General features: G+C 36.7%; 1 protein-coding gene across 1 annotated transcript in view; it reads left to right on the top strand.

The window, feature by feature from the left end:
* KCNH5 (potassium voltage-gated channel subfamily H member 5) overlaps positions 1-14,707 on the top strand; it is a gene marked incomplete at both ends in the record, with an annotated part of 246,631 nt that overhangs the window by 31,440 nt on the left and 200,484 nt on the right. The window contains one exon of the mRNA XM_084241184.1: positions 4,181-4,309. Coding sequence (XP_084097310.1) covers positions 4,181-4,309 — 129 coding nt within the window. The remainder of the gene's footprint in view (positions 1-4,180; positions 4,310-14,707) is intronic.

Below are 14,707 nucleotides of genomic sequence, written 5' to 3'. Positions count from 1 at the left end.
TTATTTGGTGTTAATCATAGATGATAGCAAAGTCAATTGTGTTTAGGAGAAATTGAAAGCTATTAAATTCTAGCATTCTTGCTTCAACAGGAAACACTTGTTCATTGTTCAGTTTATGTTGGATGTTGTGGAGCTTAATTTATCCTTTCCATTTTAACTCGAAAATTTGCTCTCTGTGGAATTTTTGGAATTGAATTTAGGCTTCTCTTTTTAAATTGCTGGATTATTTTAGAGATAACAACCTTAGGTGTTGCTTCACAATGGTGCACTTTGGTAAAGAAACATTGATCTTTATTGTTGCTTTAACCTTGTGGTATTTTTCATGGAGGTGATGTTGGTTGACAACACTGTGTATGATTTAAGTATTGTTACTATACCACACCCACCACTAAGGCACCCAGAGTCTTTATCCTAGACCATTGTGGCACAACCCCTTTTGTACCCCACCTCTGGTAACCTCAATTTTATAGTTATTTTCTAGGGCTTGTTTTGGTTGAGTTTTGTCTGTTCATTTCCTTTAGTGGAAGGGCTGTCTTAACATCTTGGCTTTCACTGTGGAATCAAGGTGGAAGAGGTATTTCTCTTTGAAGTCACAGCCAAATGTCTGTTGGTTTGTCATTGACCGAGAAAAGTCAGGCTTCAGGTGCTTTCTGAGTCTTTTTCACTGGGTCTGAATATGTATTGCTAATTCATAGCAAACCCATATCCTAAAACGCCATTTCACTTTCATGTAGGCATGTTACTCCTTGTGTGACTTAGATGTAGGCCCCGAGTTTAGCAAATAATTGAAGAATATTCCATATTACCGAGGTCATTACATTCTGGTATTTAGGCAAAATAAACAAATCTTTGTCGTATTTTAAAGTTTTAAAGAAAACAAAACCAATCCATAGATGCTGAATTTCTCTAAAATATAGTGGTAGAAATTTCATTTTGTTTATGACTTTAAATCATGTTAACAATAACCTTGAATCTTACACGTCCAAAAGCCCCTTCCAAGGTGGTTTAGATATTTTGCTTTACTTTAATGGAGTGAAATAATGATCTGGCTTGAGATAATTATCTGTCTTCAGGCCTGTCTGGTTCTTTTCGGATAATGTATATATTATCTACCAATGATATATTTCATCTATATATGTGTAGAGCCAGCAGGAGATATAGCCCATAACTTACAGATAAAAACTTGAGTATCTTTTCTCTGTAGTATCTGCCCTGGGTTTTTTCTTTTCCTTTTTAATACGAAGGATAGTTATTATCTGTGTATTATACTTAAAAGCAGCTCCAAAAATATCTTGTAAATAGTTAACTGAAGGCTTTTGAACATTAACTAAAAATGTATATTCTCATGACTTTCTAAAATGTTAGAAAAATTTGTATCTGTAGGAAACTGTTTTGGGAATGCCTGAATGCCCAATCCTTTTAAAACTCCCATTAGGTGATTTGGTTAAACACCATTTTGTAAATGGGAAGACTGAGGTGTCTGATTTACATGGTCAGGATTGACATTTCAATTTGAAGCCTCCACTTTTTTTTTTTAAAGGTTTATTTTTATTTATTTATGCCTATAAGAACTGGGATGTAGGCCAGAGGTGGTGATGGGGGAGGTGAGAGGACTCACCAGAGTAGGGAACAGAATAGATGGGGCTACTGAAATATACTGCTGAGGGGAGCACTGGGTGAGACTGGAGAGATCTTCTGTGCCATGTGGGTCACCTCCCTGGCCAGGGATTGAACTCATACTGCAGTGGCTGGTGAGAGTTTGATAGCACTGAGACTTTAACCCCTGTGCTACCAGGGAGGACTGCAGCCTCCACTTTTTGGGTCCATTGCTGTGATGGCGGGGACTATTTCAGCTGTTGGAAAAGAAACACTAGCTCAGGGATAACTATTTAAAATGGCTCTTTCTGGGATCTCCCTGGTGGCAGCGCAAGGGGTTGAGACATAGCCTATGAAGCTGTCCACAGCCACTACAGCACATGTTCAATCCCTGGACAGGGAGGTACCTACATGGTGCAGCAGACCTCTTCTGACTCACCCGCTCCTCCCCTCAGCAGTGTATTTCAGTCCATCTGCCTGTTCTGTTCCCCACTGTGTCTGGTGAATGCTCTCACCCCCCACACCTCTGGCCTGTACCCCAGCTCTTGTATGCACAAATACATAAATATTTTTTTAAAAATGACTCATTCTGTTTACACAAAGGCAGAACTGTGATGGAGGAGCCACTCCAAATAGTCAATACCAAGCACTTTCCTGGGGGAAAGGCCTCTCTGCCTAAACCTCATTCCCCTCAGTCCCAAATCCAAAATATGGCTATTTCCCCAGCCACTCAGCATGTGCTCAGCCTTCTCAGATGAATCTGATCCTATAGCTCAACTTGAAGAAAAATCTACATTGTTATCTCAAAACAATTTGAAAAACAGCCCTGAACTCCATGCCACATTTGAAAAGTTGCTGTTTTCATAGACAGGACTGACATGTAACACCATCTTTTTCTGTTTAGATTTCTAACAGACCTTGGGTAACAACTTAAATTTTAATGCCCCTTTCTCTGTTTATGACTCTGCTGCCTCAAAGCTGCGAGTATTGAAACAGCCACAGGACATGTATCTGTCAGTGTCTGCATCTGGTGACTTGTAAGACTGTACATCACTCAGTTAGTGGATACATGTATAAAATAAACAAAACAACGAACGTGCTTCTCTGGGAGACAGTGTGATTGGTTCTGAGGTCCCTGTCTCATCCTGTGATAATTTTGGAAAGGGCTCTGTCCTTTCATAGGCCCCCTGGAGTTGCAAAAGACCTGGTTTTCAGAACTGATTATTCCTCTAGAAATCTCTCTAATCCTCTGACGTCTTTAACCAGGTAATTAAATCTCCTCATCTTATCTAAACAGAAATTCTCCTCTGTGGTGACATTATTCTGTGACTTTTGGGGCCACAGGTATGGAAGTGCTTCCACTGGAAACCACTTACAGTCTGTTAGCTCTCACCTAGAGTCACCTAGTAATAGCTGCACATTTCACTCCCCAAAACCCAAACCAGAGACTGTTTGGAGAGGCTTCACTGCTCTGTGACTTGGAGATAATATGATCAAAATGTGTCTTTTTGATTCCTTCAGCTTTTTGTCTAGTGGCTACTTACTGCTTTAAGTGCATTTCTCATGTGTTCAGATATTTATTATTTGACAATATATCAATTCCTGATTTATCCAAATTCTACGACTTGGACACGTAGAAACTGTCTGGAGTCTGCAGGAACTATGGTTTGAAGAACATGGTGACAGTTGAACCTCATGCTTTGAGTGAGGGATGTAGGAGGTGATGGCTCATGGAGATGTGTGAGACTCCTAAGGGCTGGGAACCTGTCTCCTTTTTGTTGGCGTAACCTTGCCTTACAGGCTTCAGCCTCTGTGTACACGAGTCATTAAGTGCTGTTTATGTCCTTTTCCTCTGACAGAAGTCTGCAGTTAAAACTATAAAATGATCCAATAAGTCTATGTGACTGATGAGAGAGTTTTGAGATAGAAATCTCTCTTTGCTATAATCCATTGGTGCCTGGTGGTGAGTGGGGTATGGTAATACACATCTGGAGAGGTGTGTTCTTACACTTTCGGATCACATGCTATGTTGTAAATCAATGTTACCTTAGTTAAAAAAAAGGAAAAATATTCCCAAATACTCATTCAAAAAAAAAAGAAAAAAAATAATATCGATGGTTTCTCCAGGAGGAATGCTTATTGAAGCCTCAAGCATGACTGTTGAAATTAATGGGAAACACTTCTCAAGTTCACAAGAAGAGAGAAGCACATAGGAGTGGTCACATTTGGTGAGATCATGAAAAGGAGTTGATGTGAGCAGCAGTGGTAAAAGGACCCACACCTGAAGGTGCTGCTGGCGTTACTTAAGTGGGGAGAATGCCTTTATGCTCCTGCTTTGTGCTTTGGCCCCAGTGCTTTACTTTTTAGAATTTTATTACTTGGGGTTGAAATAAAAGTGTTTACTTTTTGAACAATTGGCAGTTGATACAAAATCAAAGCTAGCTTGACTCTTTTCAGCAATTGAAATACTGTAGTTTTGATGCTGGTTCCTGGCATAACAGTTGGCAACTGAAAGAAGACAGATGGTAGAAGACCAAACATTGTGTGGCTGTGTCATATTGTGTTGTCTTTCTTACTTTTACAGGAACCCCTGTTTGGTTTTATATGCAAATTGCACCAATAAGAAATGAACATGAAAAGGTGGTCTTATTCCTATGCACTTTCAAGGATATTACGTTGTTCAAACAGCCAATAGAGGATGATTCAACAAAAGGTAATTTTCAAAGGACTTATCACACTTAAGAATTAAACTGTCACTTAAATTATTATTATTTTTGCTTTAACACAATCCATTAAATTGAGAAACAAAAGTTTACTCTGTGACTCTTCTTTTTCTTTACATTCATAATAGTAATTGTTCAGTCATTTTTATGTAGTCATATTGTTTGAATGGAAATATCAATTGAAATAATATTTGGTTAACTCAAACTATAAGAGAAATAGAGATAAGACATAAATAAATAGATTTCATAGAAAGTTTTTAATTTTAGAATCAATATATTGGGAGTTTCAACAACTCTTCCAGGCTGTACTTCAGAACCGAAAGTATTATAACTTGTGGGATGGTTTGGGTAAACTAGAATGCAGTTAATTAGTTGATCGAATTTTGTTGAATTGATTAGAGTTTGATTACTTGGCTTTTTCAGGTTACTTTTCACCCTTTATTCAGCTGTTGTAGATTCTTTTGAGTAGATAAGCCAGATATGTGAAGAATGTTTTGTCATTTAGAGAGTGATTTACAAAATGCAAAAATCCTGATTGGAATCTTATTGACTATAATAATCAAAGGGGCTACAATAGAAAACTACAATCAGTAGTGTGTGCTTTTATCCCCCTTTCTATATAATTTTCTCTCACTCTCTCCAATTATTTCTTAATTAGAAGTTGATGTCATATAAATGAAGATTTTTTTAACCACCTCAACCATTTTTATTTTTTTTAATTAACTTTTTATTTTTTATATCATTGTTCATTTTTAAACAATATTGGCTTCCCCTCTTCCCCTCTGGTTAGTCCCCATAGAATTTCCTTCACCATTGCACCTGTGCACCATCACCTTAGTCCCCTGTGCTCTTTTCTCCCTCCCTCTGATCCCTCTCCCGCCTCTTCCCCTACAGTATGTGTCTGATTTATAATTGTCCGTTTTTGCTTTGTTGTGTTTTGTACTGTCATTATTTTTTTACACTGATGTCTTATTTGGTTACCCTATATTCATGCTATAAGTGAAAAAGGAACCCTTCTACATTGCTGGTGGGAGTGCAAACTGGTCCAACCACTATGGAATGCTGTCTGGGGGTTCCTCAGTCTACTAAAAATGGAGCTACCATATGACCCGGCAATTCCACTCCTAGGGATCTACCGAAAGGACACAAAAACATTGATTCAAAAGAACACCTCTACTCCCCCTATGTTTTTTGTAGCACTATTTACAATAGGTAAAAACTGGAAACAACCCAAATGCCCAAAAATAGATGACTGGATCAAGAAGATGTGGTATATAACACAATGGAATATTATTCAGCAATCAAAAAAGATAAATGAAGATTTTTAAATACCCTTAGATGTTGTTCTGATGAAATGTTATTTTTAAAATAATCTCTTGGAAGGCTAAATATGAAATGTCTTCCTCTTTTCATTTGACACTGTCTTTTCTTATTTCTCTTTTTAAGAAAAACTAGCAGAAAAGCTTTAATCTTTCAATTATAATCATAATTATAGAAAAAGTCACATTAGTTTTATTATTTATAAATGAACTCATACATATAGTATTGTACCTGCTCAATTTCTGTTAGCATCAAATTGCATTGGAAAAAATTTTACAAGTGAAAACCATTTAAAGCGTGCAATAGAACTATTTATTTGTGAATGTTTCTGAAAATGTGTGTATTTAATTATCTCCTAGAAGATTAAATAATGTATTCACATTTGGATCCATATTGCGTGTTCCTCTGCCTTTCCTCATTACCCAGTGTGTGGGAAATCTAGGATAAATTTAAATACTATTTATTAATAGACTATTCTTCTAGAATGTAGGTTTAATGATCCTTTGTCTGTTTTAAAATTCAACGCAGTCCATCCAATAGCAACAGAACATGTTATTTTCAAGTTTACATGGACCATTCACTAGATAGATCATTCTAGTCAAATTGAAAAGAGTAGAAACCTTATGAAGTATGTTCTTAGACCACAATGGAATTCAATAAAAAATCAATGACAAAAAATAGCTAGAAAGTCTCCAAATGTTTAGAAATTAACACATTTCTAAATAACCTATGGGTCAAAGAAGAAGCTTTAAAATAAGCAAAATATTTTTTAGCTATATGAAAATGAAAATGCAACTTCTCAAATTTGTGGGACACAGCAAAAGTAACACTTAGAGAGAAATGTATAGGAATAAATAAATATATTAGTGAAGAAGACAGATACAAAATTAGTAGCCTAAATTTCTAACTTAGAAAATTATACAGAGAAGAGAAATTTAATCCAAAGCAAGTTTAATTAAAGAAATAATCTTTAGAGCAGAAGTCAATGAAATAGGAAACAGGAAAACAGAATCACCATAACCCAAAGATGGTTCTTTGAAAAGATTGTTAAAGTTAATAAATCTTTAGCCAGGCTAACCTAGAAAAAAGGGAGAAAACACAAATTATCAATATCAGAAATGAAATAAGAGCCATCACAACACTTCCTGTGGACAATAATGCATTTTAAGGGAATACTTTGAACAACTCTATTGCCACTGAATTGATGAATTATGATAACCCAGGAAAAATGAGTCAACCTCCTGAAAGATACAAACTACCTAGAACTGACACTAGGAGAAATAATCATCCTATATACTCTCTAGTAAATAAATTGAATCAGTCTCTTCCAGAAAAATAAAGGTAAAGGGAATTCTATGAGACAAGTATTATATTCATACAAAAACCAGAAAAGACATTACAAGAAAGAAAAATTATAGGCCAGTTCTCATGACTACAGATGTAAAAATTCTTGGCAAAAGTAAAATTGAATAAGTATTCAAAGAATCATATACAACTACTGGGTGGGATTTATTTCACATGCAAGACTTGTTCTACACTCAGAAACCATTGACCATAATCCACTAAAGAAGAAAAATCATGTGGTCATACAGTTGTTATAGAAAAAAACATTTGACAAAAAACAACACCCATTAATGATAAACTCTCTGGAAAAACTCTCAGGAAACTAAGAATAGAGATGAACTTTCTCAATTTAATGAGGAACATCTGTGAAAAACTTGAAGCTAAGAGCTGACTATCATAAAGTGATATATTTTAAAGTAAAATATAATCGGTTTATTATTTATGATCCAATTTATCTTCAAATGCTTTTCTCTTACCTTCACACTAGACTAGGCTGAGCAAAATGCTTTTATGTATCTTTTTTCATTCAAAATGCATATTTATATGTGTGTTAGGTGAATTTTTTTCTCTCATTTGCTTTGAGTGATTTCTTGCTACTGCGGGAAGTTGTGAAGAAGAGGACTTTCCTCACAGTTTTGAACATTAAATAGTGGTATCAGTGACTATGAGGTCTATTTATGGAAACTAAAATTTGACAGTATTTTATAGAGTGATTGGGGCGAGGGTGCTGCTATAGACTTTTATTTTTCAAATTAATGTCTCTCCCTTTATCTACCTCCACACCATCTTTGCATCCTCACATAAGAATCACAGAGCTCCTCATCAGGCACACTATCTTTAAAAGCATAATTTATTCTTACAAATATTGGTATTTTAATAAACTCCAGAAAACTGGATTTTTGAACTGTGGACCTGATAGATCAGAATTTATATGAAAAACTATACTCTATTGTGAAAAGCATTGGAGCGAAATATCTCTTCTCAGTACCAGAATTTGTAGAGGAATGTTTATTTTATTTATTTATTATTTATTTATTTAAAGATTTATTTATTTATTTATACAAGCACTGGGTACAGTCAGAAGAGTGGGAGGGTGAGAGAATTCACCGGAGCCAGAGTGGGGAGCAGAACAGGCAGAAGGACCGAAGTACACTGCTGATGGGGGCAGCGGGCGGCAGGAGAGGTCTGCGCGCCATGTGGGACCCTCCTCCGGTGGCCGGGGAGCAGCCAGGGATCAAACCGGCGCTGCCGAGGCCTCGGGCAGCTTCTCAACCCAGCGCTCAACCACTACGCCACTGGGGAGGCCCAGGAATGTTTATTTTAAATTGACTTTTATTTTGAGATTCTTTTACACTTTTCACATCTATAACAGATTACTGAAAAAAAACTATTGTATAATGTAGACATGAATGGTATATATTAGCTACTTCCTATTATTCATGCAAGCTGTAAATTTAATATGAAAAGTTCAATAGAAATAAAATATTTATGCCATTAAGTAATCATCGCACTGTTGCTACAAAGCTAATATTCTAGGAAAGTTTTGAAACCCTGGTACAATCATGTCCCTTTTTTTTAAGTTTATTAAGAATTTTATTTATTTTTTTATATTCTTACATTGTTGTTCATTTTTGTACAACATTTTATTTCTCCCCTCAGGTGTAGTCCCCATAAATCTCCCACCACCACATCACTGTGCTCCATCACCTCTGTCCATGTGCTTTTCCCTCCCCTGTCCTGGCCTCTCCCCGACCCCTCTCCTGCTGTATGTCTCAGAGCTATAATTTCCTGCTGGTTTGGTCTTTCTTTTCTCTCTCTTTTTTTGCCTTTTAACTTTTAACCAAGTAAACTTGGTTGGAACTTTTGGGAAACAGCGGTTGAGACTGCATGATAATACTATAATATCAGAATGAATTGGGACTAGAGAGCATTGAACTTGGAGACAGCAGACATTTGTTTCAGCCTTGAGCAGTAGTTTCTTAACATGAACGTTTTCATGACTTTGTGAAAAATTTACGCCCCTCGTTTATATTATCAATTTTTTTGAGCCAAAAATTCTGAACACAGTATCTAGGTCTTGTATATACAAAGTTCCTTACCTCACATCACCATAAGGGGGAAAGACAGACAAGTAAATAAATTTACAGTGCAAACCTTCTGATTGGTCTCCTTTTCTCACTAAAATTGGTAACATCATTATCAATGGAAAGTAGGAATGGTGAAGGGGAAGAGGTGTTGAAGGTGCCAGGAGGTGGAATAGGTATGAGGTGTAATTTAAGACAGAGGAGCAGTCAGTATACAAGGGGAATTTAGTAGATTTGCTGAGCAGCAATAAGATCCATAAGAGGCCTGTGATCATATATTTCATTAGTATCTCTGGGCATGATTATGTGTTTTCCTTCAATTATGTTTAGTCAAAGGTATATAGATTTAGAAGGAGGTGAACATTGTATTTAACCAGAGCTTAGATTTGGTTAAGTGAGTATGTTGGATAGATAAATGAATTAGAGCCAGAGAATTGAGGGTGCTTGCATAGGAGTAGGTTAAGGGTATCTGCAAAATTTTGAAGATATACTTAGATAATAAAAAGCCTGCCTAGGATCTCGGAAATAGTATCTTAGGATGCAGAACAGACAAGTGAATCCACACACTGGTATTCCAGGCTATACTTTTTAGTCCAGAGCAAGGACATTTTGTATTTTTTTTTATGATTTATTTTATTTATGCAACCAAAACTGGGGCACAGGCCAGTGGTGTTGGGGGGGGGCCAGTGAGAGGATTCACCAGAGACAGAGTGGGGAACAGAACAGGCAGATTAACTGAAATACACTGTTGAGGGGAGCAGCAGGTGAGGCAGGAGAAGTCTGCTGCACCAAGTGGGTAGCTCCCTGGCTGGGGATCGAGCTGGTGCTGCAGTGGCTGTGCATAGCTTCGTAGGTTGCGTCTTAACCCCTTATGCCACCAAGGAGGCCCCATTTTTTATTCTTAATGTGAAAAGGGGTCAATATTGGAGCAAGGGTCCAAGTCCTTTGAGGATTTGTCAAAACTGGCTAATTTGGCATCAGTCATCTACTTGTATTGGTATTTTTAATCAAGAAACTCAGGCATATGTTTGAAAGACCTGAGTAAACTAATTCTGAATTTTATTTCTAGATCATATCTGGGATGGTACTATAATGTGATGACAGCTAACTATTTTGAGTACAGTTTTTAACCTTTTAATAAATCCTGTGATCATCGCAACTTCATCCTAGAATGACCTTTGCCTTTCAACTGAATAATCACTGGGAGATGTCAATAGAACCTTTGAATTATACCATGATGAATAGTAGCAAAAGCCATTGAATGAGAAGGCAACCAGTTTTGATGGAGCAGTTAATATATGTCAGGAAATGTGTATCATTATTGCTCATTCCTATAATTCAGAAAATTAGTATTATTATCTCCATTTAACTGTTGAAGATTCTGACATGTAAGATCTGAGTGATTTCTAATCTCATGTTCTCTCTGTTGCACCTTGCTGCCTCATCCTTTCCAGTGGAAATTTATTGTTGGTGTCTGGTCACCTCAATCCTCTGCTCTCCTTTTTCTCTACAAAAATGAAGGACAGCTTGAAAACACTTACTCTGACAGAACTGTATTGTTTTCAACCAAAGAAATTTACTGATAATAATTCAAGGGGCAAAGTGTTCTTGTTATCTTTCATTCCTGGTATTAAGGTCTTGGAACTGATGTTCAGATAATCGGTCAATGGTACCTGATACATCATTTATAATAATACAGAGGGGAACAATTACAGCCAAGAAATCCATTCTGTTGATTATCCATATGTGTTCTAAAAGAGTTGGCCCAAACCTCTGCCCTTTAATATTATGTCGTATTTTCAAACAGACTTCAGAAACTGCCAAGATACTAACAGTGTGGAATATCCTGTGCCAATTAGTTATGGCATGTTCATGCCAATAATTGAGACAAAAACATCCCTGTAGAATGAAAAGAACAACAAATATAGCAACCTTTCCTTGTGGGAGGCCAATGGTTTTCTTTAGAGAGGAAACAACAGATGAAATATGAGTAATTATGCCATGTAGGCGCTTTTGCCAAGAGTATAATTGTTTACCTAAGCTTTTTTCTTATAGATTAGAATCTTGTGTTGCAGTCTAGTAGATTGATTTAATGGCCTCTGTGACTTCCTTTTTTTTTTTTTTAAGATTAGGCAGTCCATGACAAAGAGGTTAATTGCATCCCGATAGAGCTAAACTAATGTTTTATTAAGAAGGAGTTGGCATCCTGAGCTTTTAGGAGAACAAATGTCCTCATAATGCCATGAACAACTCATAGAGCAAGTATTGGGCTCTTCATATTCAGTGGTGTGTTGATATTTCCCTGCATCGACCACATCTAAGTAACAGCACTGTGCTGAATAATCGAGTCATGCCAGCTAGGCCTCTGTAAAGGTGAGATCAGTAAATGTATCGCTGGGGAAAGTTAGAACTGCTGATGTGTCTTTTTTCTCTGATCTAGACACTGTGGCTACTCAACTTTTGCAAAGTTTTGTGACAATTCAAATAAACTAGTTTGGCTAAAAGTGTAGTCATTTCCAAGAACACAAAGGGATAGACATAAGCAAATTCACTGTGGCATTGTTAGTGACAGTGAAAATACAGAAGCTGCTTACATGTTCATGAATAGAACACATACATGATGAGAAAAGAGCAATATCTAATTCTCTGAGATGATAAATGGACAAGCAAGAATCAGGTGCCATTGTGTGTTAGTCTAGAGGTGGAGGGGACAGTAAGGAAATTGAAGCAATCGAGTTTCTGATGGCTTCTGTTTTTTCAACAAGATAATTGGCAAGATAATCTGCTGAGAGTTGAGGAGAGAAGGATGTTTAGAGGGGTCTTCAGAACAATGGTGTTTGGAACTGATGATTCCAAGAAAGTCCTAACCAGAGCTAAAAAGTTTACTGATCAGCTCAGGGAGCTCATCTTTTAGTATTTCCATTCATTTAAATGTAAAACAAACATTCCTTGACTTTGCATTTGTTCTTCAGCTCTCAGGGTATTTTGGTATCAAAACTCATAAATGGTAATTCCGTTTGATAACTACATTTGATTTTGATTTCTCTAGGAAGAAGAGATCTTTTCCAAGACTTCCTCATAATTTTTTCTCTTCCAATATATCTGAGTCTGCTTAACATTTATCACTACCTTTCTTTCCGTGCTAGCAGCTACACAATTCTCTTTGTGAGGGCAGATTTATCGTCTCCAGCACTTCCAATTTTCCCTCCCCAACCTCAACTACCACATCTTTCCCACCTTTTCTAACCCAAAGCCCTTTCTTCATGGCACTTTGTTATTCTACCTAATTTTACCTGTTAAGAGCAGATAAAGTTAAAATTAGATTTTCATTTAAGTAAATGTAGTCTGGATGCTGTGTTAATTCCTATTTATCCTTTTTTTTTTTTTTTACTAATTTTATCATTCAGTTATTCAACAGAGTATGTCTAGTCTAGTGTCCGCTATGTGCCAACTGTGGTACTAGATAATCAGGGAGAGAAAAAATAAGATCTGGCACTGAAATGTCATAGCGTTAGTAACCTTTCTTTTCATTTGTGCTTTAGGGTGATCTCACTCCGAATACACTGTGTGAAAAGACTTTTAGAATAAAGAATTGATGTCCAGAAAATACCTAATATGTTTATTACCAATATAGTTACTGTCATTGGAAGGTACCTGCACCACTTTTACCCATATAAAGCAAAACCAAACCAAAATCAAATGATAGTAAAATAAATTGGACTTATTTTAAATCTGATTATTAGTTATTAATAAATTTGGACTAACTAATTAATGATCTGTTTTGTGCCAGCCGCTGTACCAAGTGCTAAGTACAGAGGGATGAACCGTAATAAGAATGCCTGACAGGTTAACCGACAACTTTATTAGTGTTATTAGTGCCATGTGAGGTATGCATCTTATGGTATGAATGCACAGAGAAAGGAGCATCCCTTTTATGGGTAGGTTAGTTAAAGAAGTTTCACGAAGCTGAGCCAATGAGTATGAAGGTGTCAGAAATATGGACACACTATTGGGGAGGGAAAAAGCATTGTAGGCTTTTTAGTTTAATTAAATTTAAATTTCAATAATGTAAATTTGAAGTCCCAGAAGAAATTCCTTTTTCAGTAAGTTCATATCTCTTCCTCCCAGAAGTTATCATGTGTGAAAGCCTGAAAACACTGAATATCATAGGGCATACAGAGAATTTCTAGTAAATTTAATTTTAACTTTGAATTTAATTATTCTTCTAATTTGTTATTGATTTTTAGTAAGGCTGGGTATAGAATATATAAAAATTGTAAGGCGATTGGGGCAGAAAAAATTTGGGGGTCAGAAATAAATGACCAAGGATGTACAGTATTAGTATTATTCTGGAGACCTCTAGAAACTGCTAGAAGAGTTTAATATATAGGGGATGGGCATGGTTAGGTTTATGCTTTAGGAAGAACTTTGGCAGCAATGTAGAGAGTTACTTGTGAGTATATGGCTAGGGAGAAAGTAAAGAGTATGGCCTTAGGATGCTGCCACCTAAGTCAAGGTGGAAGATGATACAATTTGACATAATAGGGATGGAGGAGATTCAATTTGAGGATATTTCCTGATAGATTATAATCTCTAAAACTTGGATGTGTGTGTGTATGTGTGTGCATGTGCGCATGAGTGACTGCATAGCATTGTATTAGTGAAGAAGGTTGGTAAAGTTCACAGTTTTGATTAGGCAACTGGAATATCATGAGACATTCACCAAGATCACGAATGCATGAAAGGTGCAGAGTTGGAGATGGAACACTAGATATTTAGGTCTAGCACTTAGAAAAAAGTCGAGGTTGCCTATATAGATTGCCTTGCATTCTTATAGAACTAGTGGCATATTTGGTGCTTCTTTGTTTCCCCAGCACATTGCTCAGGGTAAACCTTAGGGTTTCATACAATTCCCAAAGTTTAGCATTCTTTGATTCACTAGAATGAAATCCATCGATGAAGAAGAACTAAGGATCTTCTAGTAAGGATACTAACTTACCTTTTTTTAATAAAGATTTATTTACTTATGCATACAAGAGCTGGGGTACAGGCCAGAGATGTTGGGGGTGGGTGTTTGTGAGTGGACACACCAGAGAGAGAGTGGGGAACAGAACAGGTGGATCTACTGAAATACACTGCTGCGGGGAGCAGCAGGGAGACAGGAGAGGTCTGCCACTCCATGTGGGTTTTCCCTGGCCGGCCAGGGATTGAACTAACAGAACTCATGCTGAGAGGCTGTGTATTGCTTCATAGTGCCATGCTTGACCCCTTATGCCCCCAGGGAGGCCCTAGGTTACCATTTTTTAATCCAAATGTTGGATACCATAATGGGGTATGAACTGGTGGGGCAATATAAGCTTAAATGAAGTCAGAGTTTGCCTGATCAATAGCAGTAAAGTAGCTCACTTATCTGGTGTGTTTTGAAAGACATTTGACACTACACAGGATTTCTTTCTTGATCTTGTGTCACATTGTCTGAAGTTTCATCATTGCCAAGTAGTTATTTCTTTGGATTATAAAGAGTTTCCACCTTCAAGAAACTGTTTGCTAAAGACTCCATTAAATTTATGTATAGAACTTATGGAGTCTTTAACAGATTAGAACTTTCTGAGATACCTAGAGAAAGGATCATTGAGTTAG

Source organism: Talpa europaea (assembly GCF_964194135.1).
Source record: "Talpa europaea genome assembly, chromosome: 8".
Taxonomy (NCBI): Eukaryota; Metazoa; Chordata; class Mammalia; order Eulipotyphla; family Talpidae; genus Talpa; species Talpa europaea.
Note: the sequence above shows the minus strand (reverse complement) of the source record. Positions and strands in the feature narration are given on the sequence as shown.